Source organism: Mesoplodon densirostris, chromosome 14 (genome assembly GCF_025265405.1).
Source record: "Mesoplodon densirostris isolate mMesDen1 chromosome 14, mMesDen1 primary haplotype, whole genome shotgun sequence".
Taxonomy (NCBI): Eukaryota; Metazoa; Chordata; class Mammalia; order Artiodactyla; family Ziphiidae; genus Mesoplodon; species Mesoplodon densirostris.
This window is the reverse complement of record NC_082674.1, coordinates 21434747-21460051: the sequence shown is the minus strand read 5'-3', so window position 1 is coordinate 21460051 and position 25305 is coordinate 21434747. Positions and strand designations below refer to the sequence as shown.

At 49.8% G+C, this 25305-nt stretch overlaps 2 protein-coding genes and 2 non-coding genes across 7 annotated transcripts; 1 reads left to right on the top strand and 3 right to left on the bottom strand.

Moving 5' to 3' along the window:
- The first annotated feature begins 967 nt into the window (after positions 1-967).
- OST4 (oligosaccharyltransferase complex subunit 4, non-catalytic) lies at positions 968-2232 on the top strand. Of its 2 annotated transcripts, none has more exons than XR_009534266.1 (3): positions 968-1089; positions 1214-1387; positions 1997-2232. XR_009534266.1 is itself a non-coding variant. In XM_060117225.1 (3 exons), the coding sequence occupies exon 2, from the start codon at positions 1215-1217 to the stop codon at positions 1326-1328; it is 114 nt and encodes a 37-aa protein (XP_059973208.1). In that variant the 5' UTR covers positions 977-1089; position 1214; the 3' UTR covers positions 1329-1351; positions 1997-2232. The 2 variants fall into 2 exon arrangements, 1 of the variants encoding a protein (XP_059973208.1); XM_060117225.1 differs by having other exon boundaries at positions 977-1089; positions 1214-1351.
- On the bottom strand, positions 2128-20017 carry AGBL5 (AGBL carboxypeptidase 5). Of its 3 annotated transcripts, none has more exons than XM_060117222.1 (15): positions 19928-20017; positions 18547-18807; positions 18125-18296; positions 17643-17806; positions 16890-17067; positions 16446-16624; positions 15580-16036; positions 14914-15083; positions 14446-14581; positions 13595-13797; positions 12751-12965; positions 5146-5298; positions 3977-4089; positions 3001-3131; positions 2128-2626 (listed from the first exon to the last, which is right to left on the bottom strand). In XM_060117222.1, exons 2-15 carry the CDS (start codon positions 18759-18761, stop codon positions 2455-2457), a joined length of 2658 nt encoding a protein of 885 aa, XP_059973205.1. In that variant the 5' UTR covers positions 18762-18807; positions 19928-20017; the 3' UTR covers positions 2128-2454. The 3 variants fall into 3 exon arrangements, with proteins under 3 accessions (XP_059973205.1, XP_059973206.1, XP_059973207.1); XM_060117223.1 differs by having other exon boundaries at positions 14914-15023; XM_060117224.1 differs by lacking the exon at positions 2128-2626 and adding an exon at positions 3623-3669 and having other exon boundaries at positions 3010-3131.
- A 426-nt stretch (positions 20018-20443) lies between these two features.
- TRNAA-AGC (transfer RNA alanine (anticodon AGC)) lies at positions 20444-20516 on the bottom strand. Its single transcript has one exon. It is a non-coding gene; the product is annotated as a tRNA-Ala (tRNA).
- A 355-nt stretch (positions 20517-20871) lies between these two features.
- TRNAY-GUA (transfer RNA tyrosine (anticodon GUA)) lies at positions 20872-20960 on the bottom strand. Its single transcript is given in 2 exon segments — positions 20872-20907; positions 20924-20960. It is a non-coding gene; the product is annotated as a tRNA-Tyr (tRNA).
- Between the last annotated feature and the right edge of the window lie 4345 nt (positions 20961-25305).

The window sequence follows — 25305 nt, the reverse complement described above, 5'->3', positions numbered from 1 at the left end:
AGGCGTCCCCTGAGCCCTGGCCCCCCTCTACCGCAGAGCAACTGGCTTCCATTACCCCTGACAGCTCCAGAGAAACAGCCCAGCCCCTGGCCCCAGCCTGGCTCAGTGCCGTTCCCTTTTATGGTGAAGCTGAGGGAAAGCAAGGAGGTGGGGGGGAGTACGTTTTGGCTGGGCAGAGGGTTGTAGAGCCCCAGGCTGCCTCTCCCCTCACCAGAGACCCTCGGACATCTACCCACAGTCATCTTCCTTTTTTCTCCTCGGTGGCCCACTCTGCTTATAACCCACACGACCCCTCTTGCTGGTCCCAGCCCTTCCTCCTTTTCCCCCTCCCTCACATCCGGGCGGGGGGTGTGATTTCCCACTTGGCTTAAGTCCCACGGTTTGGGTTTTGATTCCGGGAGGGTCCGCCCTATTTCCGACGCCCACCTCTGAGAGTGGGATGGAGGGAGGGAGTCTGGAAGGGAGGCACTGGTCAGATCACAAGCAGGATCGTTCTATTTGGCGGATGTGGGGCAGAAAGGCTGGCGCCGAGGAGAGTTAGCCGGCCGTCCCAGCCCTGTCCCCATTCTGCACCGCCTCTCACCCCTCTCCCGGCCGCCCGGACCAGGGAGGGGACCCTGAGGGCAGGGCGCAAAGGAAGCACCTGGCCGGGCCGGGAAGCGAAGGGTGGGCAGCAGCATGGGGGCCCGCGACCGACAGGGGGGCCGCAGTCTAGGGTCAGGCCGAGCCTCCCGCTCGGTCCCGCCGCCGCACCCTCGCTCTAGCCCACTCCTCGACTCCAAGGAAGCGGCCCCTGTCCCGGACCACGCCAACAGCTTCCAGCTGCGCCGTGCCGCGTACGAAGCGAGCGTCTGCAGCCCGCCCGCCCCCTACGGCGGCCGGCCCCTCCTCAGCCCCGCCCAAGACCCCGCCCCTCGCGAGTGCGCCGCGGGAGCAGGCGAGACGCGGGGGCTAGGGAGCCCTTACAGGCCGAGCCTGACGGCCGGAAGTGGCTGTTTTGGGACTGAGCTGGCGCAGCAAACTTCCGGCCCAGGTCTCCTACCTCGAGCTAGTCCGCAGACCGTGTCGGAGCCGAGCCCTGCTGATCAGGTGAGAGGCACGCAGGCGCGGTCCACGGCCCATCGGCGGTGGCTGGGCCAGTGGGGCGAGGACGGGTCTTGGTCTGGGCGAGGAGTGCGCCCGTCCGAGGCTCAGTCCCTCCTCTTCTCCGCAGCATGATCACGGACGTGCAGCTCGCCATCTTCGCCAACATGCTGGGCGTGTCGCTCTTCCTGCTTGTCGTTCTCTATCACTACGTGGCCGTCAACAATCCCAAGAAGCAGGAATGAAAGTGGCGCTTTCTCTGCCCCAGGTAACGGTACGGGGCTGTAGCGCCCAGCCCCAGAGAGTGAGTGGCGGGGCCGCGCCAGGGCGTGAAGGGTTCGAAACTTCAAATCAGAAAGTGTTGGGCCAAGCATGATACTGGGCCCCTTTATCCGCACAGAGCAGCGAGTGCCCTGCCCCCTTCCCCCTTAAACTGCTCCCTGCTAGAAGGGGGTGGGTTCCCTAAACCCCCTCAGTCCCCATCTTCATGTGGTCCCCAGATGCCCAAGTTGATAGTACGGGTACAAGAAGGTACTGACACCCGAAGGAATAAAGGTACTGAGGATGCCGTCCAAGTAAGAGGATTTAGGCTCTTCTCTTAAATAGTACTCACTTTTCCAAGGTTGTTCAGGCTTTTATTTAGGCATAATTTTTTTTTGTGAGGGGTTGGAAAGATAGAGAATTCTATTTCAGGGGCACAGGGCACTGATTTAGGGGTTGGCTAGTGTAGACCCAAGCCATAGAGAAGAATGGGATGGGGGAGGTGTTGTATGAACGTCTTGTAAACCAACCCGTAAGTGTGGTTGAGAATTGTAAGGGGGGACAGGCTGGATGGGAGTTGATTCCTGAAGGATTGCCCCAGAGGAAAGCTGCAGCATTTTCCTTACCTCAGGTCTTTCCCCCTCTTTTCTAGGGTTCCAGGACATAGTCTGAGGCAAGATGGAGGGTGTGAGGGGCCTTCACACTTCACTTCATCCCTTCTACCCATCACAACATACAAAGCAACTACACCTGGATTTTTCCAAACAACTTTTATTTCCTCAAAGTCTTCCTTAACCTTATGGAACAAGAAGCTGCCACTGAATAGGGCCCAGCATAGGGCTACTTTATTTTCTACTCCCTCCCCCCAATATAAAAATATAGATTTTTTTTGTGGTCCCAAAATCGTGTGCTGTGGAGGGAGGGAAGGGGTGGCAGGTCCCTGCTTTGTCCTGTCTCAAGGTGATGCTCTGCAATGTCTCAGAACAGTGTGGCTGGCGTTCCAAGGAGTTACAATTGTCACATGGAATCGGGAGCTAAGAAAGGGGACTAGCACATTTCTCACTGTGTTCCCCATCTCGGGGTCATGTGCTGGGCATGGAGGTCAAGGCCTCAGACCCGGGGAGAAACAGTGAGTGGAGGAGATTTAGGGACAAAACAAACCTCAGTTTGGCCCAAGGGCCCCCCACTGTAACAAATCCGGGACTGGGAGTCAGACAGACTACGGGAAATAGGAGGAAAGGCAGGGGCAGAGCAGGGCCGTGGGGGCCCAGCCTGAGGCAGCCTGCAACAGAGAAGAGAGAGCAGTCAGGGTTGTGAAAACTCCGCCCTTCTTCTGGTCTTTCAGCCAGGGGCCGGGAGATGAGGGAGGCAAGGTGGCTGAGGATAGGCAGGTTGAGCACCGCACGGTGGTCTGATAGGGATGGTCTGACCAGCCTGCTCCTTAGGCCTAACTAGAAGTTGTTCTCTTGTCTGTTGGAGTGAAGACGGACAGCATGATGGGGGAAAAAGTCAGGGACTAGGTTCTTAATGAAGGTACATTTAGTCTTTCGGGGGTCAAAGGGAGAAGGGAAGGAAGAAAATGATCTTGAATGGCAGAAATGGGAATAAGGGGATAGAAGTGAGAGGTGGGGTGAAGAGTTGGACCCTGGTGCTCACCGTGGTGTGGAGCAGGGTCCCGGCTCTGGCTCACTGCTCTCCCTGGTCCGGGGGTTAGGGGACGTGGGGCCCGAAGAGCCTCTCATCCCTCTGCGAGTCGGCGGTGAGCCCCGGCCCAACCTGGGCCTAGCCTGTGTGGATAGGGGGTAGGCTATGAGGCTGGATTCTTCCATGAACTTTTTTGCTTCTAGGTTTCCTTCTAGTATCCACACGTATGAGTGTAGTATAGGTGTCAACACGGGTACTGGGACCTTGAGTTCCTGGGCACTGTTTCTAGCTGAGAAGGTAGGGCAGGATAATAGCTAGAAAACTCTTGGGTTCAGTCTATGACTATACATTCCAAGCTTTACTTAACTAGGGGAGTCAGAAGGGTCCAGCATTTAACCTTCATGGCTGTACCACGGTCAAGATCTGGCTGAGTAGAGAAGCACGGTGTGGAAAGATGGAGGATTAGTAGGTCTACCTCAGAGACTTCATTGCTCCAGCCCCTGCCAGAGCTTAAGCTTCACCTATCCAGTCAGCTTCTGCCTATACCTAACTTCAGTCAACCTAGTATGGGGATCTGGACTGAATCAGAGTTGGTGGCACAGCTGTTCCTAGGAGCAGCAACCAGATGTGTTACCTGGGGAATCCGGGACCCCTCCTGGCGGGAACTCTCCTCTGGCAGGTCTGGGCAGAAAGAGAGGAGAAGCTAAGGGCAGGGGCAGGCAAAGCCAAAGCTAGCAGGCTGAGGTTAGGGTATGTCTGGCAGGGATACTGGGATTGGAAGCAAGCAAGAGACCTGGCTGAAGGGGATGGGGGTGCAGCACTGGACAGACAGGCACTCGGGCATCAGAGCAGCTCTCTGCTGTGGTTGTGGGGAGAGGGTGTAAAGCAGTGCTGGGCATTTTCCCTCCCACTACCCAGGTGAACAGCGCCTTGCTGGGCTCTGCCAGAGTTGCTATGCTGGGGACTGGGGAAGACCCAAAAATGTTACCTGTAGTCGGGTCCTGATACAGGGGATCCGAGGTCCAGCCCCTAGCAGACCTTTCCCAATCACCGTGACAGCCTCTGGTTTGTCCCCTGAGGATAGGAATGAGCAGCTACTCCCTAGGGAATAAAGGAACTTGATATCAGGATGGGGCCATGGAGAAGAGGTAACTTCCTTTAGATCAGGGTTTCTCAACATTGGCAATATTGACATCTTGGGCTGGATAATTCTTTGTTGTGGGCGGCTGCCTTGTGTATTTCAGGATGTTTAGCAGCATCTCTGGCCTCTGCTTAGCAGATGGCATTTCTTCCCCTGCCTCCTCCCCACTGTAACAACCCAAAATCTCTCCAGACAAATGTCCGCTGCCTGGCAAAATCGCCCCTGGTTCAGAAGCACGGCACGCTCTAGTCTGGTCCGAGGGGTAGAACAGGAACTTGAGCTTGAATCAGAACCCACTCAAGCTGAACTACTATGAATTTATAGACCTTAGAGTTATCCCAGTCATATGTGTGAGCATTTAGGGATCAAGTCAGCAGTACCCAAGACTGGTGGATTCAGGGCTACCCGTTTAAAAGTTAACAGGTTGGGAGTAGTGGGCTCTGAGGGAGGTAGAAGATGTTAGGCTGGAGTCTTAGAAATCATCCCCATCCAGTGCTTTACACGGCTGGGTCTATAACCTAAAAGGAGAGCAGACGGTCTAGGCTCTATGTGGATGATATGGTCACGTAACATCTGCGGTGATGACAGGTGAAAGGCCTATGCTTTTTTCATCCTTCAGTTTTGTCTAAGTTGCCCAGCTCCTGGAGTCAGGGAGCTTGAATAAATAGCAGGTAGGAAAAGTCCTCAGGTTCCTCAACTGTAAAAATAAGGATTAAATGAGATAATGTGCTTAGAGCAGTGCCTGCCACATAGTAAATGCTAAGTGGTAACTGTTATTTTATTACACAAAGATGTTCACTAAACTCCAGCTTCCTGTACAAGGGCATTGATGTTAGGGATTTAGGATAATCCAGGAGGATAACTGATGCCCCTGGTCTGGAGTGGCCTGTATTACATCAAGTCAGGAATGAGGTCCAGGTCACATGGCAGCCTAGTCAGGAGTCTGGCCTATGCCCTGGGAGGTAGGGAAGGAAGGAGGTTGGCCAACCCAGATTTCAGTGGTGGTGGGTACAGACCTGATATGCTGAGTGAGTTGGGCAGTAGGCAGGAGCCCATGTGTAAAGAGGCTGTGTTAGAACTAACAGGAGTTGGGGACGCGGACGGGCTGCTTGAAGTAGGGCGATGGGTCAGTGGCTGCTGCCGCCGTCTCCTGTCCTGGCTTCGGGGCTCTGAGTGGAAGGGACACAAGCAGATAAAAGGGCAAATAAGTGAGGCATTGTCACTCCCCTGCCCCACTGGCCTTCCCTTGTCAGCAGATGCCTGTTTTCAAGCGTGTCATCATACCAGCATCCCCCTTCTGAAGTAAGTCTAAGATGGGTAGAAAGAACTAATAATTTATTCCAGCTCTCCAGTTTTCATCCAGCCCTCATCCTACTTCACCTCTCTGGAGCTAACCAGCCTACTCACCCACCAGTTCATTCTTCTGGCGAAGAAGTTACTGAGCTTGGCTTTCCTAGGTTCTCCTCTTCCCCCTAACTGCCCCTTTTCAACTCCTTGTCCTGCCCCTAAATGTCAGTGGCCCCCATCATTTTATCCTTGGTTCTCTCCTGCTCTGTGTACTCAAAACTCCCAAGTCTCCCTCTTGCCCTTTTTTCCCTGAACTGCAGTTCTAATTGTCTACTGATCGTTCTTACCTGGCACTCTCTCATGACCCAAACAAAACTCATTTTCTCCCCTCCCTTTTGTTCTCCCTATCTTGGTGAAAACTCTGCTAGAAACCTTGTTTCATCTCTTGACTCCTCCCTCACATTTAGATTTGTGTTTAACCCAAATCTGGAGAATTCTCCCTCTGCCTTCACTTGAATTCCTCCTGTATTCACCCGTGCCATTGCCAGCATCCAGATACAGGTCTTTATCTCTCATCCAGGCTTTTGAAAAAAATTCCCCACTGGCCTCCCCAGCTTGAGTCTCTTCCCTTTTACAATCCATCCTTCACACAGGTGCCAGAAATTATTATTCTAAAATAATAGAATAATTTATTATTCTATTTATTATTCTAAAATAAATTTATTTTAATAAAATTTATATATAAAATTAAATTTATAAATTTATATTTAATAAATTCTATTTATTATTCTAAAATAAATATTATTCTAAAATAAGACCTGATCAAAAGTCATTTTGGCTCAGGCAAGGGGGAGATACTGAAAGTCTTTTAAAGGATAAAGTCTAAACTTTTTAACATGGCATTCAGAGCCCCGCCCACTGTGGGTCCAGTCTACACATCCTTAGTAGGATGCTGACTTGATCCTTCACACCCTCTGCTATAGCCTCTAGGGCTACTAGCTATGTGGTTCTGCAAAGTCTGTTTCCTCTTCTAGTGAAACTTCAGACATCTTATACGTCCCATCTCAAATGTCACCTCTCTGACGCCTCGCTGACCATTAACAGTAGAATTAATTCTGCTCTTTCATTGTCCTTTGTTCACTTGGCTAGTAATTGTTTATGGTTTCTGTCTCCTTAACTAAATATTAGTACATGTAAAGTACTTAATACTGCCTGGCACATAGTAAGTGCTCAATATTCTAATTGGAACTTGAGTCTCTTGAGGGTAGGGACCTTGTCTTTTCCAATACTGTACATCCCAGTGCCTGTAAAGTACTGCCTGGAAAACCAGAGACCTTAATAAACATTTTGTTTACCCGGATAGCAGACACCCACTGTAGACCGTAAGCTGGCTCAACAATCCGTCTAAGGGCATATGGTTATACTCTGTGGGGCAGCTCTCTTGGTCCCTTCTTTGTAGCTAGAACCTCACTGCTACAGATTCTGAAAGGTGGGGTCCCAGTGGGGTAGATGTTGAGGTAGGGAGATTTCTCAGGCTTGGCAGGTCCTTCCTTTTATCACAGGGGGACAGCAGGTACCAAATGCTCTCAAACGGAATGAGCTATTAACCTTTGTGGAGCTGAATTCGATGGTGGTTCCAGATGCCAGTTGACTTCTAACAAAGCAACATGCGTTACATGTGAAAAGGCTCTAAAGTAGAAAGTAGGTGACAGTAACTTTACCTTGTCTAGCTACACTAGCAGTGACAAGGCTACTTCTGGAATGTCCCAAACCAAATTAAAAAAAACTGATACTTGCATGAATAAGGATAAGAAGAAAGGGAGAGATCTCAGGATGGAAGCTACTGTAGCTTTGAGGAGTTTGCCAAGATGCTGGGTACCAATTAGAATTTAAGACCACAGACAGGAGTCAAAAACAACCAGACCTTAGGGGGCTAGTAAGAGTTGGCACAGTGATGGCAACAAAACAACCGAAGTCAGACTCATGGCCACAGTCACATAACTCGAAACATTACCCACCACCAATGACTTAGAGACACTGTAGAGCCTAGACCTGGGTAATTCTTTGGTTAAAACAGGGATGTCAAGATGATGTCAAGTGATAGTGCACACGAGGCAGAAATAATGAACTTTAATGACAGAGGGGGAAATAGCAGGAAATAGATGATCTGAGAAATATCTATACACAGAAGGATGTTGAAACCATGTTAAGGGATGAAGCCTCACCCCACCCCAAGGAAGGATAAGAGAGCAGGCTAGAAATTGAGTGAAGGCCTCTGGGACATTTGTAGGTTCTAGTAAGGAACTGAGTGGCACTTAAGAGGGTACAAAGCAAAACAGGCAAATGATATAAAAAATGCCAATGTGAAATGTAAGTATCAAGGGAAAGATATTAAGGATACAACTCAGGAATCCTGCCCCTAAAGAGAGTTTCAGGGTAGGAGACAGGTTCTAGTTTAGGAGAGAGGCCTGATCTGGAAAGTAGAAGGCATTTAAAGGTAACATGTCATCACTTAAAAGACTGTCTTAAGGTTTGGGGGCTGCCTGTGAATTTGGCAGTGTGAGCACACAGCCCAGTTTCTCATGTTTTGGCTTCTGGGCCCCGGTATAGTCCAGGCCTACCCAGTCTCCACTGTGACGAGAATTAAAGGGAGGAGCCCCAACTCTCTTCTTTCTTGGCTCTAAGCTAGAGAAACAGGGCCTTAAGGCTGAGTGCAAGTGATAATGTGTACAGCTCTGCATCTAGAGGTTGTGAGATGGTGTTTTATGATACTCAGCCACTAGGTTCCATTTGGGAGAGGCAGGACAGTCCTCGGGCAGAGGCCTGAGACATAGAGCCAGACCGACCTCACCACTGTATGAGTCAGAAGGGATATTCTAAGGGCTCACAGTTTTGAGGGGCAGTTGTGTAACCTGTGCCTAGGTCATGCATCATCCCTCCAAAACATCTTTAGAACTGTCCCTACAGGTAGCACCCCAGATCTCATTGGATCCCTAGGATGATTGCAGACCTGATTTATGCCCTGTGAGGGGTGGACAGGCGAGACAAGCCTTCATTCAGCTTCAACTTCTTGCCTTTTACTTGTTCAACAAATATTTGCAGATCATTTACTAAGTGCCAGGCGTGGTGCTAGGTACTAAGGGAATAAATAGATGTGTTAGGAGACATTTCCTGCCATCAAATAAGTTTTACTCTGCTATTTAACACAAAACTTTTGTTTGCAGGGGAAAAGGTAAAAGTGGTGATGGTGCTGGAGGCACTCTTCCTGTGTCCTTTGACTCACTTCTCAAAGGAGCCTCCACTCACCATTGGCCTTTAGCTGCTCTATCAGAAGCTGCTGGTCAGCTGAGACAAGGCATCACAGAGGCCAGGAGAGAATTCTGGTAACCTCAGCTTTAAGTGCCAGAGCTGGGGTGGACTAGAGTGGCCGTGGTAGGCTGATGGCTGAAGGCTCCCCACTTTACACTTAAGTCCCTTGTCTTTTACACCAGTATCCCGCTGGGTAGGGTGGAGGCCTAGGGAATAAGTTTAAGTTATTGAGTGACACTTGCTTGAATCCAGGGCCAGGACTGGTAATGAAGCGAGTGAGGCGCCTAGAGTGCATAGTTTAAGGAGGCCCTTGCCTGACCCTGAGAGCGAGTGCCTTCTTAAATCACGTGTCCTAGGCACCTCACTGGCTTCCCTCTAGTCCGAGCCCTGTTTTCATCAACACATAGGCAACAGAAGGAGGAGCCCGTTTACTATCCAGCCCCTCCCCAGCAGGTCCTCCTCTGCGCTGTCTGCATCTGCTTGTGCACCAGGAAATCGCACACTTCAGCTGCTACATTAGCCGTTCCCCAGTGAGCTCTCCCTCCTGCTCCTCGGTGGCAGCTGCGGATAGTGCCCTCTGCGCTTCTGAGCCCCGCGGTCAGGGACGTGACCACGGGTCTGGGAAGGCGGTTCTCGGGACCTGTTTTGCAGCGGGGGGAGAACGAGGTAAGGAAGATCCTGGCACTATGGTCAGGGGCGCTAGGAGGCAAGGCTTACTCAGGCTCTTCCAGCCTCCTGCCCCAGCAACATTCCTGCTCACCCCAAATTGGCTACTTTTTGGCTTCTAAAATGTCATCCTCCAGCCTCCGAGGGCAGACCCTGCCAGACTAGTTCCCTGAACTTCTAACTTAAGCTTCTGGATGGGCTACCTAGATCTTTTCTGAAATTTTCTGTGTAGCCCAATCTCATGTTCTGTTGTGGCCAATAAAGGAGAGTCAATTAAACGTACAGTTAAATATGATAAAATTTTTATACATTAGTGGGAATTTTCTTACAAATAAGTTGGTACGTCAAAAAAAAAAAAATCTTGTCAACGCAATCCCTGTTTTGGGATTTGGAAAGTATATTTATAGCTGCTTTTATAGTTAGAGATCTGAGGGTCGTGTTCTTCCTATCTCGGAAGTATGCCCAGATGTGGCAAAGGCCCAGGGGCCAGATGTGTGGAACCAGGAAATGTCACAGGGCTACTGCATAGGATAAATCACACAAAGAAGTTTTTCTAAGGGTTAGTTGAAGATGCCATGTCCACATACCACAGCTACATCACAAGTCCCTATCCCAAGCCAGGGCCAGTCTCCCATGCTGGAGTCTTATCAGGGACTTTGAGATGAAGTGGTAAAACTGTAGCACCAACAAATGCTCAGGAGAACAGGAGTCAAGATTCCCAGATCTGATCTTTCAACTCCTTACAGTATTCCTATTTGGTATTATTAGGAACCTTCTTGACCCCCTGACTTTAGACATAGTTTCTTAGTTCTTACAAATATTTATGCAAGTCCCTAGGGTCTCTTGGTACTCAGACCAGCTCTCTTTCTGCTTCTAAGTTCATTTACCTGGGGGAACATGGCTTCTCACTTGGTTTCACCTGTACGTGGATGACTCTTAGATCCAACCCTGATGTCACCTTTTCTACAGTTTGGCCCTTTTTCTGCCTGTATAGCTGGCCCATGACACCCAAGCATGTCTAAAATAGATAAACTCAGCACTTTGCTCCCAACAATGTCTTACGGTCATCGTGACATTTTCCTTCAGCTTGTAGCCGTGAAGCTCCCTTAGTTTGTCTCTCTTCCACCACCACTGAATCCTGCCACCTCTATTTCTAGTATGTACATTCATAGACCCTGGTATAGGCACTAGTTATCTCATGTATAAACTACTGCAAGGATCCCACCTCCCCGTCCCTGCTTGATTTCTATATAAACAGTCCACAGATAGCTCTCTTAAACACATTTTTTGTTCCCATCATTCTCAGCAACACAGTCATTGCCATGTCTCGTTAACTCATAATCTTTGTTTTCAAGACATTCCGGCTTCTTCCTCCCACCTGTCTTCCTGATGTCCACGGGAAGGGCTTGGCCCTTCGAAGCAGCTAGTGCGCCTGCTTGTTGTCCTCTCTACGTGGCAGCGCTGGTCCTGGCTATCACTGTCATCTCTGGAATGTTTCTGTTAAAACCATACACCACCACCCATTCTTCAAAACCATTCCTCAACTGATCATTCTTTGGGTGATTACTCTTGTGTTTATCTACAACGGTGGCTCCCCATGTTCCCTGTATGTTTATAATGAGTGTGTGCTTTTATGTTGTGTTTACTGCCCTGTGTCCCCCATAAAGTTTCAAGTCAGTCAACCAGGAATTACTCTGTACCGACTATGCCTATTTTCTATTAGTTATTTGGGGGAAGTAACAAATAAACAGAATACATGTCTCTCACTCAAGGAGCTTAATACAACACTCTGCATTTGGTGGGGGGGCAGGGAAGATGTTAATAAAATATGGACTAAAAACTGCCTAGAACCCTCCAGTGAGGACCTAGAAAAGGCTCTTTGCTATTTCCCTTTTGTAATCAGGGAAGGAGAATTTATGGTGCCAATATTCCTTCTATGAGTTAAAAGGAAAATAAATTAAAAGAAGTAAAAACATCCAGATTTAAGATGGGAAACTCAAGTATACTGGAACACGAAAAGACTAAGTTTGAATAACTGCCACTTAATAGCTGCGCAATCTTGGACAAGTTACCCTTAAAAACCCTCAGTCTCCTCATCAGAAAAGTGGAAATACCACCTATCCCACAGGGTCTTTGTGAGGATTAAATGAAATAAATATGCGATATTGTTTTTTTGTTGTTCACTGTTTAATGCTATTTAAATATAAGGCATTATTATTGCTTTAATACTTTCCTTCTATCAAACAGTGCGCAAAAGTGTCCTTTCCCAATGAAGACAGACTCTGTAAGAGTGGGGCTTGTAACATAAGCAGAGATAATTATGGAGCTTCTCAGGGGTAGAACATCTTACTGGTCAAAGCTGGTAAGGCCCGCTGCTCTCTCTCCTGTGGCTGCTCTAACTAGTAGTCAGATTTCCACAGCCACTGACCCCAGTGCATGTTTCTGCTCTGCACCGAAAACTGTTGCAAGCTGAATAGCAGGGAAGTGCTAACAAGGACGAGTGCAGCTTGAAGACCAGCAAAGCTTAGTTCCAGCATTTAAGCCTCCATACTCTGGCAAGATTGCTGTAGCCCAGAAGCCACATACAATGTTGATTTTTGATTTAGTTTATTTCCAGAAGTGGCCCGGCAACTGTCTCCCTACTATAGTCCGGGTCACTCCCGAGGAACGGCTCTGGAGTCCCTTCCTCTTCTTTTTCCCTAAAGGCCCACCTGTTTTGGGGATACACTGTGACCCAGAATCTCCTATCTTGTATCAAGCAGGGTCTCCTTGGCCAAACCCAGGGGCACAGTTGAGCACTTGTGACCACTGCTGGAAGGGGCTAGACTGTTGCTTTGTAAGCCTAGAACAGGAGTTCTCTGTAGTTGTTCCATTTTTCTTTGGAAGAGCTGGCATCCTTCTGATAACACTTTCTGAACAGGCTCTGAAGCTAGGAACAATTTTAGCCCATAGAGACCCTGGATAACATTCTCCATCTTTGTATGGTGCTGCGATTTGGATTGTGAGGACATCTCCTTATGTTGCTCCCAACAAGACCGACCCTGTCCTTGACGTGGAGGCTCCATGTCTCAGTGTGACCTGCTCTAGCCAGGGTTTCTTCCTTGGGAACTTTCCTGCCTCCCAGCAGTTGCTGGAACCCAGATACCGTGGACTCCCGCCTATGCCATACACGGTACCGTCTGGAGCTCGTGCCGCAGGGAACACCAAGGTCGCAGAAGAGGCTGTAGGTTCTGCTATATACTAATTTTATTGATTCACCCCTCGGTCCCAGGCCAAATGTGCATCTTCAAGCTCTCAATTCCCCCAGCAATGCCCCAAACAACTGAACACCTGTTGCAGGGGCTCCCAGACTAGCTTACCTCTGACGGGGCCCAGCACCCGGTGGCTGACCTTTTGAGTGCTAGAGCCCAGGCCTGGCAGCCCTGCAGGCCGACTGCCATGACAAGGAAAGCTGAGGGAGTTCTTCATCTGTGGAGAATTTTGTTGACTGCTGCTGCTACCACCAGCACTTGTGCCAGTGCTAAAACTTCGCGTGCAGCTCAAGGTATTTTCAGAGCAGGAAACAGGCAGTCCACTGCAAGGAAGCAGATGCCAGTTAACCCTGGGCCAGGGAGGTTGTTGCAAGTCTTTCCCCATGGTCTGATGCTCAGTAAAGCACCACCTCTGGAGTGAAAAGGCACAGGGACTCATTCCAAGGGAGCAGGGAGGGATTTACGTCCGTGGATAAGGTACCTAACCTGGGGCATCTCAGGATGCCTGGGAGCCCTTGTTCACACGTAACGTGCTCCTGCAGATGATACGCTAAGAGCCCTAAGCGCTATCCCTGGGCAGCTTTAACTCCTAGCGAATTCCCCTTTAATGCCTTGGTGCTGCCCTCGGACCCCTCAGTCATTCTCAACCACTGGAAGCTGAGACCTGCTCCCAGCCGCACCCTAACCGTATGTGATTTTGTGCAGAGCTCTGGAGCAGGGAATCCCCTAGCCTGCTTTTCAGATATCTGGGAAGTATGCAGCTCCAGGTAAAAGGGAAGAGGATCCCATTCTCCAAAAAATGCACTGATCTTACTAATTTAAGTTTACCCTGGAAGTGTTCACCACGTGGTCCTTTGGGAAGTTGGGAATCACAGAGATTCCTTGGAACTCCTCGCTCTAGAGCCCTGTTCCACTTTCACAGCCTTTCTCCCTTCCACCCTGCTGGTCTTACTTGTTACTTTTGGGTGGAGTTCGAGAGCCTCTCTTCTTGTTGACACCCGTGTTCACAGTAGTGCTCAGGCCTCGACTGCTGCGCACGTGTTTTAGCATCCAGGCCCGGAGGTTCGTGAGGCTGCTATGCTCTGACAGCACAATTCGGGGCCATGGATTGCATTCTGCCATGTCCAGAGCTGCAATGGCCATAGCTCGTCCCACCTGTGGGGAGAGTCTGGTTTGGCTCAGTGTCTTGGTCTTCCAACCTAGGGTGCTGTGGTTTGGGGTGCACAGCACAGTGGGAGGGAAGGAGAGGCCGGCCTCACATTTGCTCAGTGAGTATCCCAACTTTTGTGCTCAGGCTGTTTATCGCAAGTGAACTTCGAGCTATTCCCTAAACTCTTGCCCATCTGGGGCCCTCATCCATTACGAGCAGGGGCAGGTGGGCTTTCTGGCTGGCACCAGGCAGGAGTTCTCCCAGCAGGAGAAGGCATTGGGATCTCTTCTCTAACCCACAGCTCTTTCTACTCCTCTTGTGTGCCCTGGGACACCAGGATCATCAGGTACCTCTGCAGAGGGGGTACTCTTAGGTCACTAGTGAACAAATGCAGTAGAAGGAGGAAGATGAGCTCAGGGATTCTCTGTGGCGGGGTTGGGGGGAGGTCAGAATAGTGCCCACTCATCCTCTCAGCACTCTTACAGTCAGAGGCCTGTGCTTGTTAACCGAGGAAGACAAGCGCAGCAGCTGAGAGATGAGGCAGCGATAGCGATGCGCCTCTCCCCAGAGGACCTCAGAGCCAGGTAGCAAGAGCGAAGGCCTTCCCAGGCTTTGCGGTTCCCCTTTTCCCCACTCATCCCCTGCACGCATACCTGCTCAAACTGTTCCACAGTGTATCTGGAGGGGAAGGCCGGCGGGGGAGGGGGGCTGGCACGTCCGTTGTCATGGCAGGCGGCAGGGATGCTGTTTACTGAGCGTCCAGTGTTGTAGTTGCATTCAAGTGTGTAGCTAAGACACAGAGACATTTATCAGACAGAATCTGGACAGAGCCACAGGGGGACAGACTAGGTGGTCTATGAGATAATCATTTGGGAAAAAATAGACACAAATAGAAAGTTTTGCTAATCCCCAGCAACTGGAAATTGACCTTGGCACTTAATCGTATACCTAAGAAGGTCCCCAAAAGGGACCTTTAGTGTCCCAGACTAAACACAATAACACTAATTGTGAATCTGTCCTTTGAGAAGACTTCGGCTATCCCTGCCCCTTGAATGCCCTCGACTGGGTATTGTTTTCTTTGGGAAGCTATTTCATCAACTGTATCTCAATTTCCACCCAACCTGTGGATTATCCCTGAGGCTTTGTAGATTGCAACCCGGCCGCTTCCCTCTTTAGACTGGCCATCTCTGCGGTCTCGGGCATACATGTTCTTCTCTGAGAAATTGCAGCCCTGGAAGTCAAAGTGGGCTGAGTTCAAGGAGATGAGCTTTGGATACAGCATATTTTCCACCTGTTTGGGCGAGGAAAAAGGCAACTCAGAAGGAGAGACAGAGAAAGAAGGGATGGGGACAAGGAAGAGATGCCAAGCACGCAGCCATGTGCCTTAAACACAGCAGACACCTTCCGAACCATCAGCAATAGTCAGTGTTTGTAAGTTCTCACTGAATGTTTGACAATATTTCTAGGTGTTGGAAAGGTACGATTCTACCTCTTTCTAAGCCCTTCTTCTCTCCAATAATGCAAAATTCTCCTCCTCCCCTGGTTTCCCAAACCCTAGAAAAGACTAGGATGCCGACAGCTTGGCCCTCTTTCAGAGGTCACGACGTAACAACTGAGCCGTGAGGGCCCAGCGCTGCCCCTTCTTGGCGCTCTCGCTCAGGATAGGGCACCTCCTGCAGCCCCAGGCCTTCCTGCCAGAAGGCCCCCTTCGCTCCACCTGTGGCCTGACCTTTATTTCCTAACCTGCAACACGTCCCACACTCACATGACCACCTGTGGATTCCTACCTGGGTGTTCTCGTCACTAAAGCTGTTTCCATACATGAAGCAGCCCCTCTTGGAAGCATGTCCGTGCAGGTCCACGTAGTAAGCAACACCACTCTCTTTGGGGGGGATGGTGTCGGGGTCTGGATGCTCAGCCTCAGTGGACTGCTGTGGCACGATCCACACGCTGTGGTGCTTCGGCTCTGCTGGCTCCGTCTGTGTCCAGGCCTCAGGGTTCTCCCCGTCAGACGGGTGCCCAAGGCGAGCTTCATTTCGGAGATTGTTGGCTTTCTCAAGGTCGGAAAGGTGAGCATCAGGAGGGAGATGGGGACTGCGCTGGTGCTCAGAGGGACTCTGGGAGTTCAGACGGGAGTGCACGTGGTGGTAGAGAAGCACAGCTTTAGCCCCGTAGACGGCCGGGTGCAGGACGGCATCAGGCTTCAGGTACTGACGGTTCAGATTCACTCCACGCGAGTCCGTGCTGTAGGGAAACAAGGACCAAAGCAGGGTCTAGAGGGCTGGGCCAGCGAAGGAGACACTCGAGTAGATGAAAAGGAGACTTGACTTGTGACACGAGAGGCTGAGGGTGCGTTAGGAAAGAAAGAACTGAGGCAGGCCCTCTCCGTGGCCAGCTGTCAGCCCTCCCACAGAACCCGAAAAGACAGCTCCCTCGGCTCAGCTGGACCTGGGTATTCCAGCTCTTCTCCTAGAGAGTGCCATTAGATGGGACATTCCTTCTCAGGTCACTGGATGATCACATGAACTTGCCCTTGTTAGGGTGCAAGAGGACTGGGAACACAGACGTTAGATGAGAGGCTGATAGTCGTCCATTGAGATGCAGGGCATGAGGGGACTGGGAACAATCCAGGCGGGCTGGGGACGCTTCTTACCGGTAGTGGCCCCGGACTACGCCATCGGGGTTTAACATGGGAATCAGCTTAAAGACAAAGAGGCGACGTAGGGTTTGGGCCCGAGGATCATCAGGTCGAAGGATGAAGTCCAGAAAGCCATTGAAGACAAAGCTAGATGGAGTCTCCCCAGGGTGTACCCTACTGCTTAGGAAGAATATCTGAGGTGGAGAGGAGAGCAGTTATTAGGTCAGTTGCTCTATATTCTACGGTCACCATGTGGGGATGGTGGTGGGATGAGGTGGAAACAGCCACTGGACTTCCAGCTGGCTGAGTCTGCAAATGAAGTAGGAGCCGTCACACTTGCCTCAGGATGCAGGCTGAGGCCATGTCTACAGGGCTGAGGAATGACATGGTCTTAAGCTACCAGCAGTGCCTGGAGCTGGGCAAAGGCCAAGGTACTACCTTTATGCTATTTCTACTCACCCTCTTGCCTGTGAAACGGAATGGTCGGGGTGTGCTGGCATCAGGAAATAGCTGCTCTAGGCGGGGCTCTCGATCTTCTCGAAGCCCATGGCAGGAACTGATCGTTAGCAGATCTACACGAAGTCCATCCAGAGAATAGCAAAGAGTCTCCCGGTGGTAATAGATGGTATCTAGGGGGCTGTAGAGGTAAAAGTCATTAAGCCAGGAGAAGTCCCTGAAGTCCTACCAACAGGTGGGCCTTGTCATGAGCCCAGGATTTGTGGGATCTGGTACTTCACCCTAACCTTTGGGGCTTTACAGTCCCTCACAGTTTTAAATGATGCTGAGGATTTGGGTGGGTCTATGTTGCCAGAATGCAGGGAACAGGACGGGATAAACGTATTGGTTTTTTCCCCAGTTTATGGTGCCCTAGGATAGACTACTTTGCATAGACACAGAGCTGGTCTCTGTTGGGGCAGGAGAACAACAAATGTGTGCTGAGCAATGGCAGTGCTGGTGAAATTCTGGGTAACTGATGGGAGCTGGGATACTAAGAGGCGTGAAGTAGCAGGTGGATAAGTGCAGTGGAGCAGTGGTAATGCCAAGATCAAGGTCACACAGAAACATCTGCCAAAGGTACCCCAAATCCCACATTCGCTACAGAGAAAAGAACAGATGAGATTTTGTTTCAGGGCTCTTAGGGCAAGTTCCAGGAGTGGCAGAGGTGCTGTGTGGTCCAGGACTGCAGGACAGCAGTAAGAATGCGGCTGGCACCTGCTATGGGTAGGGTGGTTCTCCAGAAAGCGCTGGTCCAGCTGGTTTAGCAAATCCTGGCAGTCGCTGTAGGAGAAGGGGTAGCAGAAGGCGAAGAAGGTGGTGGCCCCACGGCTTTCCAGGAAACGGTGAACAAAGGACAACACAAACTGCGTCTCTGTCATCTGAGGAGCAGAGGAGGAAGAGGGGGCAACATGCCTCAGTGTCAGAGCTCAGGTCCTCCCGGGGGCACCAGGAACCGACCTCACACCCTCATCGCTTTTACCAACGTCCCTCCCTCTGAAACTCCACGTGACAGCCAGATCCTTCTAGGCTTCCCGAGGCAGGGGCTTATCTTGGACTCCAGTTGGCGCCAGAGGGACGCTGGTACCAAAACCTGGTGTCCCACCTGCCTGGCACGCTGTATCGAAGGGACTCCTCTTTCCTTTCCCTCATCTGCTTTTAGCACCCAAGTCTGTCTCTCCTCCTCGCGGAGAACTTACCTCAAAGGTGGGCCGGTCTCGAATGCGTTCCCAGCGTGGCCGGGTGGGCAGTGTGCGCACAAAGGGGGCCATGCCCTGGGAATACAGCTTGCTTTGCTTGTTCATGTTCATGACGTTGATCTTGATGAGTTTCCCTGGAGTTCCTCCCCGGACACTGAAGTAGAACCATGACCTGAGGGCCAGAGTAGGAGAGACAGGCCATTCTACGTGGGAGGGTTGGAGAGGAGCTATGTGGGAGGGCTGGAGCAAGCCAAACTGGGAAAGGGCTACTTGGTAGGGAGAGAGGGAGGGAGGGAGAGGAAGGGGGAGTGGGAGGGGAAGGGTAGTGTGCGGGCACGCACTCTCAGTCAGAGGGCTAACTGAGGCACGGGTGCGGGGTCAGCCTCTCTTCCTTCTTCCACCCTCCAATACTCTCCTCTTACCTGTTCCCATTCTCGAATTCTGTTTCAGCACAGTCTGGTCGGGTCCACACGTTGAACTCATAGTCAGGGGAAGAGGCAATGCTGCTGGTGGAGGCTGAGGCACCACCCGCTACTCCTTCCCCATCACTAGACACAGATTCCACCTTCTCCACGTGGGCTAGGTTCCCTGAATCAAAGCGAGAACTGAACAGCAATCCCCCACAGCGCAGCTCCATGGTGGGGCTGGGAAAGCATCCTCCTGCCCCACTCAGGCCCTGAGAGCTGGGGAAAAATGGCGGGGTAGGGAGGAGAGGAAGAAAAATGAAAACATGTTCTTTGAGTATCTCTGGGTGAATGAGAGCTGCTCTTAGGGAGTGCCCTAAGAAACAAGAGTCTCTCTCCGCCTTAAGAAAAGGTAGAAGTGGGCTTCCAGCAAAGACCAAGAATAAGCAGTTTTCTGTCCCCACACTAAGGGTTATAACTGATCTCAAAGGACCCTATTTCACCACAGCTTGGCTATTCCAAAATGAAATACTCAGTGGCTTGAGTATGCTGAGAAACACTAGACTCTAAGTTTCTTTGCAGCCCAAAGATTAGAGAAGCTAGAGAAGTCAGACTGCCCAAATCTAGCCAAGATACACCCACCACCACGTGGCCATCTTGAGAGATGGGCCTTTCTGGATCTCTGGTTCCTAGACTGGCTCCCCACTCTGGAGAAGAGCATAGTGGAGAGAACCAAGTTCCTAACTTTGGATGGGCAGCTTCCTCTCTCCACTCCTCTGTCCTCACAAGTACTGACCAGGCAGTTTTCTGTTGCTCCCCTGAGCCCTGGAAGGGCTGGTTCTTACTTTTTTGTTATTACCCCATGCCTATCAGGGAGGAAAACTAGACGTGTGGGCTTTGCCAAGCCAAAGGAAACTGGGCAGAAGCCACCTGCTCACCTGGAGACTGCAGCTCAAACCCAGTTAGGGTACGGGTCTATACCACCCTCTCACCCCCAGTCCTGTAAGCAGTGAGGCCCCTGAAAAAGCTACCCTGGTAGTTGTGGGTTAGTAATGGATGTTCTGAGCATCCCTAAAAAAAAGTGGCCAATAGAGACCTACTTGGGGACAGGGGGATGGCTTCTCGACCCACAACTCTGAAGGACCCTCACACAAGGACCGAGACTGTCCCGGCCAGGGAGGGGTTTGTTGGCTTGGGATGGTTCTGGGCGGACTCACACTCGCGGGAGGGTAGGAAAGCAGGGCGTAGCGGGTAACAGGCGAGGCCACAGGAGCGGGGGTGCGGCCGGGGGCACCCCGGGCGAGGGGCGGGGCGGGGTGGGATTCCAGAGGGGCTCCGGGCCGCCGGGGGCTGAGAAGGGGGCGGGGCCGGGGCCCGCACTCCGCGCAGAGCCCCTCACCTCTCTCCGGGCCGGTGATCCCGTTCCCTCTCCCGCTAGCGAGGCGCCACCTGGGCCCCGGCACCCGGGCCCTCCACCCAAGACCCAAACAAAACCCGAGTGCCGAGGTGCCGGGACCCCGCTCTGCCGGGAAACAAGAAGTCTCACGCCTATTGGCCGCGGGGACAGCTGGCTACCCGCCCAGTAAGGCTCGCTGCCATTGGCCAGCACGCCGGGGTTCCCTCGCACGTTTAGCAGGCACCTGAGCCCGTGCTGTTTGGGGGCTCGACCTGCGGGCCCGGCGGGAGGGTTCCACCCGCGTCTTCTCAGAAGACGGTTAATGGCCTGCCCACCGGGAGGAGGAAAAGACGAAGTGACCAAGATGGACACTGGAAAAGACTCACCTGCAAAATAAAAAGACCGTGTGTGAAGCTAACAATTGCCTACCGTACTGATCTGTGTATTACAGAACACCCACCGGCTTCAGCCATTCTCCCGCGGTTCAGGGATCCTCCAGTGCTCGGGCCAAAAACCGAGTGGAGGATGCGGGCATCGATCCCGCTACCTCTCGCATGCTAAGCGAGCGCTCTACCATTTGAGCTAATCCCCCGGCCGCTGTTGGCTTCTTTCTTTTTGCCTTACAGGTTGTTCTGGGGTGTCCACTGACCAGTGAACAGACCGCAATTCAAAACATTCATTTAGCTTAGCACTCAAGTGCAGTGGGACCGCGGGCAAGATTTTTAAAAGCAGACATATAATAATTACACCTAATCAATAATAAGCCTCATTTAAAAGCACAGGTTAACATTCCTTTGCATGTAACCCCCAAGAGAGCGTACCCGTACCCTGACTATTTACTGCATATATGTTTCACGGAACATCTGCAGTGCGTACGCAACTCACAGTCGGCTTCTAGGTAAGCTTTTCTCCTCTGAATGAGTGTAAGGTAAAAAGATCACACGAAGTCCTTCGAGCCGGAATCGAACCAGCGACCTAAGGATTGCCACAGCTCACCCACTACAGTCCTCCGCTCTACCAACTGAGCTATCGAAGGCCCCGCTAGTGCAAGCACCTGCCGTCGTCCCTCTAATGCTTACCAAGGCCTCACTGCAGGGTCTCAGTAATTTTAGGGTGGCCTGGCCCCCACCCTCTAAAGGAACTCCCCGGGACCGAGCTCCTCCAGGGTGCACAGAACAGAGGAACCCGGAGACAGAAATGAGAGCAAAGGGCGCTGCCAAAGGACCCGCTTTCCAACTCTGGACCAAGGAAACACGGGCAATACAGTTTCCCTTCCGTTTCCTTGCTTTTTACAAAACGAACCCCCCCCCCCCCCCCACCAGCTGTGGTTTCTTACAGGACTGCGGACACTTCGAGACCAGGCCCACAACCCTGACTTATGGGCCACATTTCTCCGGCCGGGCGGGTACGCACATGTGCTCTACAATCGCCCGGCGCCCGCTGGGTTTGCAAAGCCGACCGCTTACGTTCGCTATTTCCGCTCCTCGTTTCTCTCCGGTTTCTCCAGGGGCGCCAGTAAAATCCTACTGCTCTCCTGATGTGAAGGACATTCATTCAGTCAATTAACCCACGTTTGTCAGGATCTCTTCCTCCTAAGAGCAAGAAAGATACAAACCACCGAGCTGCTGGAGGCGAGCCTGGCGGCGCTGGAGCGGGCAACGCGGGATGCCCGGGATTAGTGATTGCGGACGGGGCCCTGAGCCGGGCGGGGAGTCGGGCCGCTAGCATCCACCCGGCTCCCGCCCCTGCCCGCCTCACACCTGCATCTCTCCTTCCAGGGGCCAGGCATGCCAGCCCACAATCCTTTGCCCACCAAAAGGTCATGGGGTTTTAAAACAAAGAAACAAACCTAAAACCCAACTCGTGTGTGAAGCTTTGCTTCGCGATGTGGCGGGGTGGGTGTGCGGGGAGACCTGGTCTCCATTGCCAGCTCTGCAACCGCCTGTGTTACCCCGAGTCACAATCGCCCGGGCAGATCCAGGTCGGGCGATGGTTTCAAGCCCCTCGCGGCTCCAACATTTTTGGGGTTCTCTCAGGCTGTTTTAAATCTGAAGTTTCTGTTGTCATTGAACGCAACACGGGCTTCACGCCTGTGCCCATCCACAAAGCAGGAGGTTAACATCTTCCCATTGATTTATTAGTCTAACTTCATTCTGCTGCTGCAAATGCTACCATTATGTCCTAGAACGTTAGTTTGGGGTAGTTTTCTTGGAACGGTGATTAGCACTCTCACTGTCTTTCTCTTTCTTGTGGGGAGGCGGGGCTGGAAAGCAGAATATATTTAATTATGTTGCTTGGGGGTTTTGTTTTGTTTTTGAGCGAAATTCGCATAACATACAGCCAACTATTTTAAAGTATGAACAATTCAGTGGCATTTAGTAGGTTCATAATGTTGTGCAAACCTCCCTCTAGTCTAAAAAAAAATTTTTTTAAATCACCTTGGAAGAACACCCTGTACCCTTAAAGTAATCACTCCCATCCATACTTCACCCAGCCCCTGGCAACGACTAATACGCTTTCGGTCTCTACGGATTTACCTATTTTGGAGATTTCATACAAAAGAAATCGTAAAATATGTGACCTTTTGTGTTAATTTCTTTCACTTATAATGTTTTGAGAGTCACTGAAATTGTAGCATGTATCTGTACTTGTCCCTTTTTATGGCTAAATAATATTCCATTCCTTTGTCGATTCTTCTGTTGATGGACCTTTGGGCTATTTCCACCTTTTGGCTTTAAAAAAAAAAAAAAGATCTTTATTGGAGTATAATTGCTTCACAATACTGTGTTAGTTTCTGTTGCATAACAAAGCGAATCAGCCATATGCATATACATGTCCCCATATCCCCTCCCTTTTGAGCCTCCCTCCCATCTTCCCTATCCCACCTCTCTAGGTCATTGCAAAGCACTGAGCTGATATCCCTGTGCTATGCTGCTGCTTCCCACTAGCTATTTTACATTCGGTAGTGTATATATGTCCATGCTACTCTCACTTCGTCCCAGGTTCCCCCTCCCACCCCATGTCCTCAAGTCCATTTTCTATGTCTACGTCTTTATTCCTTACCTGCAACTATGTTCATCAGGACTTTTTTTTTTTTAGATTCCATATATATGTGTTAGCATACTTGCTTTTCTCTTTGTGACTTACTTCACTCTGTATGACAAATTCTAGGTCCATCTATCTTACTACAAATAACTCAGTTTCGTTTCTTTTTATGGCTGAGTAATATTCCATTGTATCTATGTGCCACATCTTTATCCATTCATCTGTCGATGGACATTTAGGTTGGTTCCATGTCCTGGCTATTGTAAATAGTGCTGCAATGAACATTGTGGTACACGTCTCTTTTTGAATTATGGTTTTCTCAGGGTATATGCCCAGTAGTGGGATTGCTGGGTCAAATGGTAGTTCTATTTTTAGTTTTTTAAAGAACCTCCATACTGTTTTCCATAGTGGTTGTATCAATTTACATTCCCACCAACAGTGTAGGAGGGTTCCCTTTTCACCACAACCTTTCCAGCATTTATTGTTTCTAGCTTTTTTGATAATGGCCATTCTGAATGGCGTGAGGTGATACCTCATTGTAGTTTTGATTTGCATTTTTCTAATAATTAGTGATGTTGAGCATCTTTTCATGTGCCTCTTGGCCATCTGTATGTCTTCCTTGGTGAAATGTCTATTTAGGTCTTCTGCCCATTTTTTAACTGGATTGTTTGTTTTTTTGATATTGAGCTCCATGAGCTGTTTGTATACTTTGGAGATTAATCCTTTGTCTGTTGTTTCATTTGCAAATATTTTCTCCCAATCTAAGAGTTGTCTTTTTGTCTTGTTTATGGTTTCCTTTGCTGTGCAAAAGCTTTTAAGTTTAAATAAGTACCATTTGTTTATTTTTGTTTTTATTTCTCTTACTCTAGGAGGTGGGTCAAAAAAGATCTTGCGGTGTTTTATGTCAAAGACTGTTTTTCCTTTGTTTTCCTCTAAGAGTTTTATAGTGTCTGGTCTTACATTTAAGTCTTTAATCCATTTGGAGTTTATTTTTTTGTATGGTGTTAGGTAGTGTTCTAATTTCATTCTTTTACATGTAGCTGTCCAGTTTTCCCAGCACCACTTATTGAAGGGGCTGCCTTTTCTCCATTGTATGATCTTGCCTCCTTTGTCATAAATTAGGTGCTCATGTGTGCGTGGGTTTATTTCTGGGCATTCTATCCTGTACCATTGATCTATATTTCTGTTTTTGTGCCAGTACCATACTGTCTTGATTACTGTAGCTTTGTCATATAGTTTGAAGTCGAGGAGCCTGATTTCTCCAACTCCATGTCTCTTTCTCAAGATTGCTTTGGCTATTCGGGGTCTTTTGTGTTTCCATACGAATTGTAAAATTTTTTGTTCTAATTCTGTGAAGAATTCCACTGGTAGTTTGATAGGAATTGCATTGAATCTGTAGATTGCTTTGGGTAGTATAGTCATTTTCACAATATTGACTCTTCCAATCCAAGAACATGGTATTTTTCTCCATCTCTTTATGTCATCTTTGATTTCTTTCATCAGTGTTTTATAATTTTCTGAGTACAAGTCTTCCACCTCCTTAGGCAGGTTTATTCCTAGGTATTTTATTCTTTTTGTTGCAATGGTAAATGGGAGTGTTTCCTTCATTTCTCTTTCTGATTTTTTGTTGTTGGTGTATAGGAATGCCAGAGATTTCTGGCATTAATTTTGTATCCTTCAACCTTACCAGATTCATTGATTAGTTCTAGTAGTTTTCTGGTGGCATCTTTAGGATCTTCTATGTATAGTATCATGTCATTGGCAAACAGTAACAGTTTTACTTCTTCTTTTCCAATTTGTATTCCTTTTATTTCTTTTTCTTCTCTGATTGCCATGGCTAGGACTTCCAAAACTATGTTGAATAAGTGTGGCAAGAGGGCTTCCCTGGTGGCATAGTGGTTGAGGGTCCGCCTGCCAATGCAGGGGACATGGGTTCGTGCCCCAGTGTGGGAAGATCCCACATGCCGCGGAGCGGCTGGGCCCGTGAGCCATGGTCGCTGAGCCTGCGCGTCTGGAGCCTGTGCTCTGCAATGGGAGAAGCCACAACAGTGAGAGGCCCACGTACCACAAAAAAAAAAAAAAAAAAAAAAAAAAAAGATTGGCGAGAGTGGACATCCTTGTCTTGTTCCTGATCTTAGTGGAAGTGCTTCCAGTTTTTCACCATTGAGTATGATGCTTGCTGTGGGTTTGCCATATATGGCCTTTATTATGTTGAGGTGGGTTCTCTCTATGTCAATTTTCTGGAGAGTTTTTATCATAAATGGGTCTTGAATTTTGTCAAAAGATTTTTCTGCATCTGTTGAGATGATCATATGGCTTTTATTCCTTATTTGTTA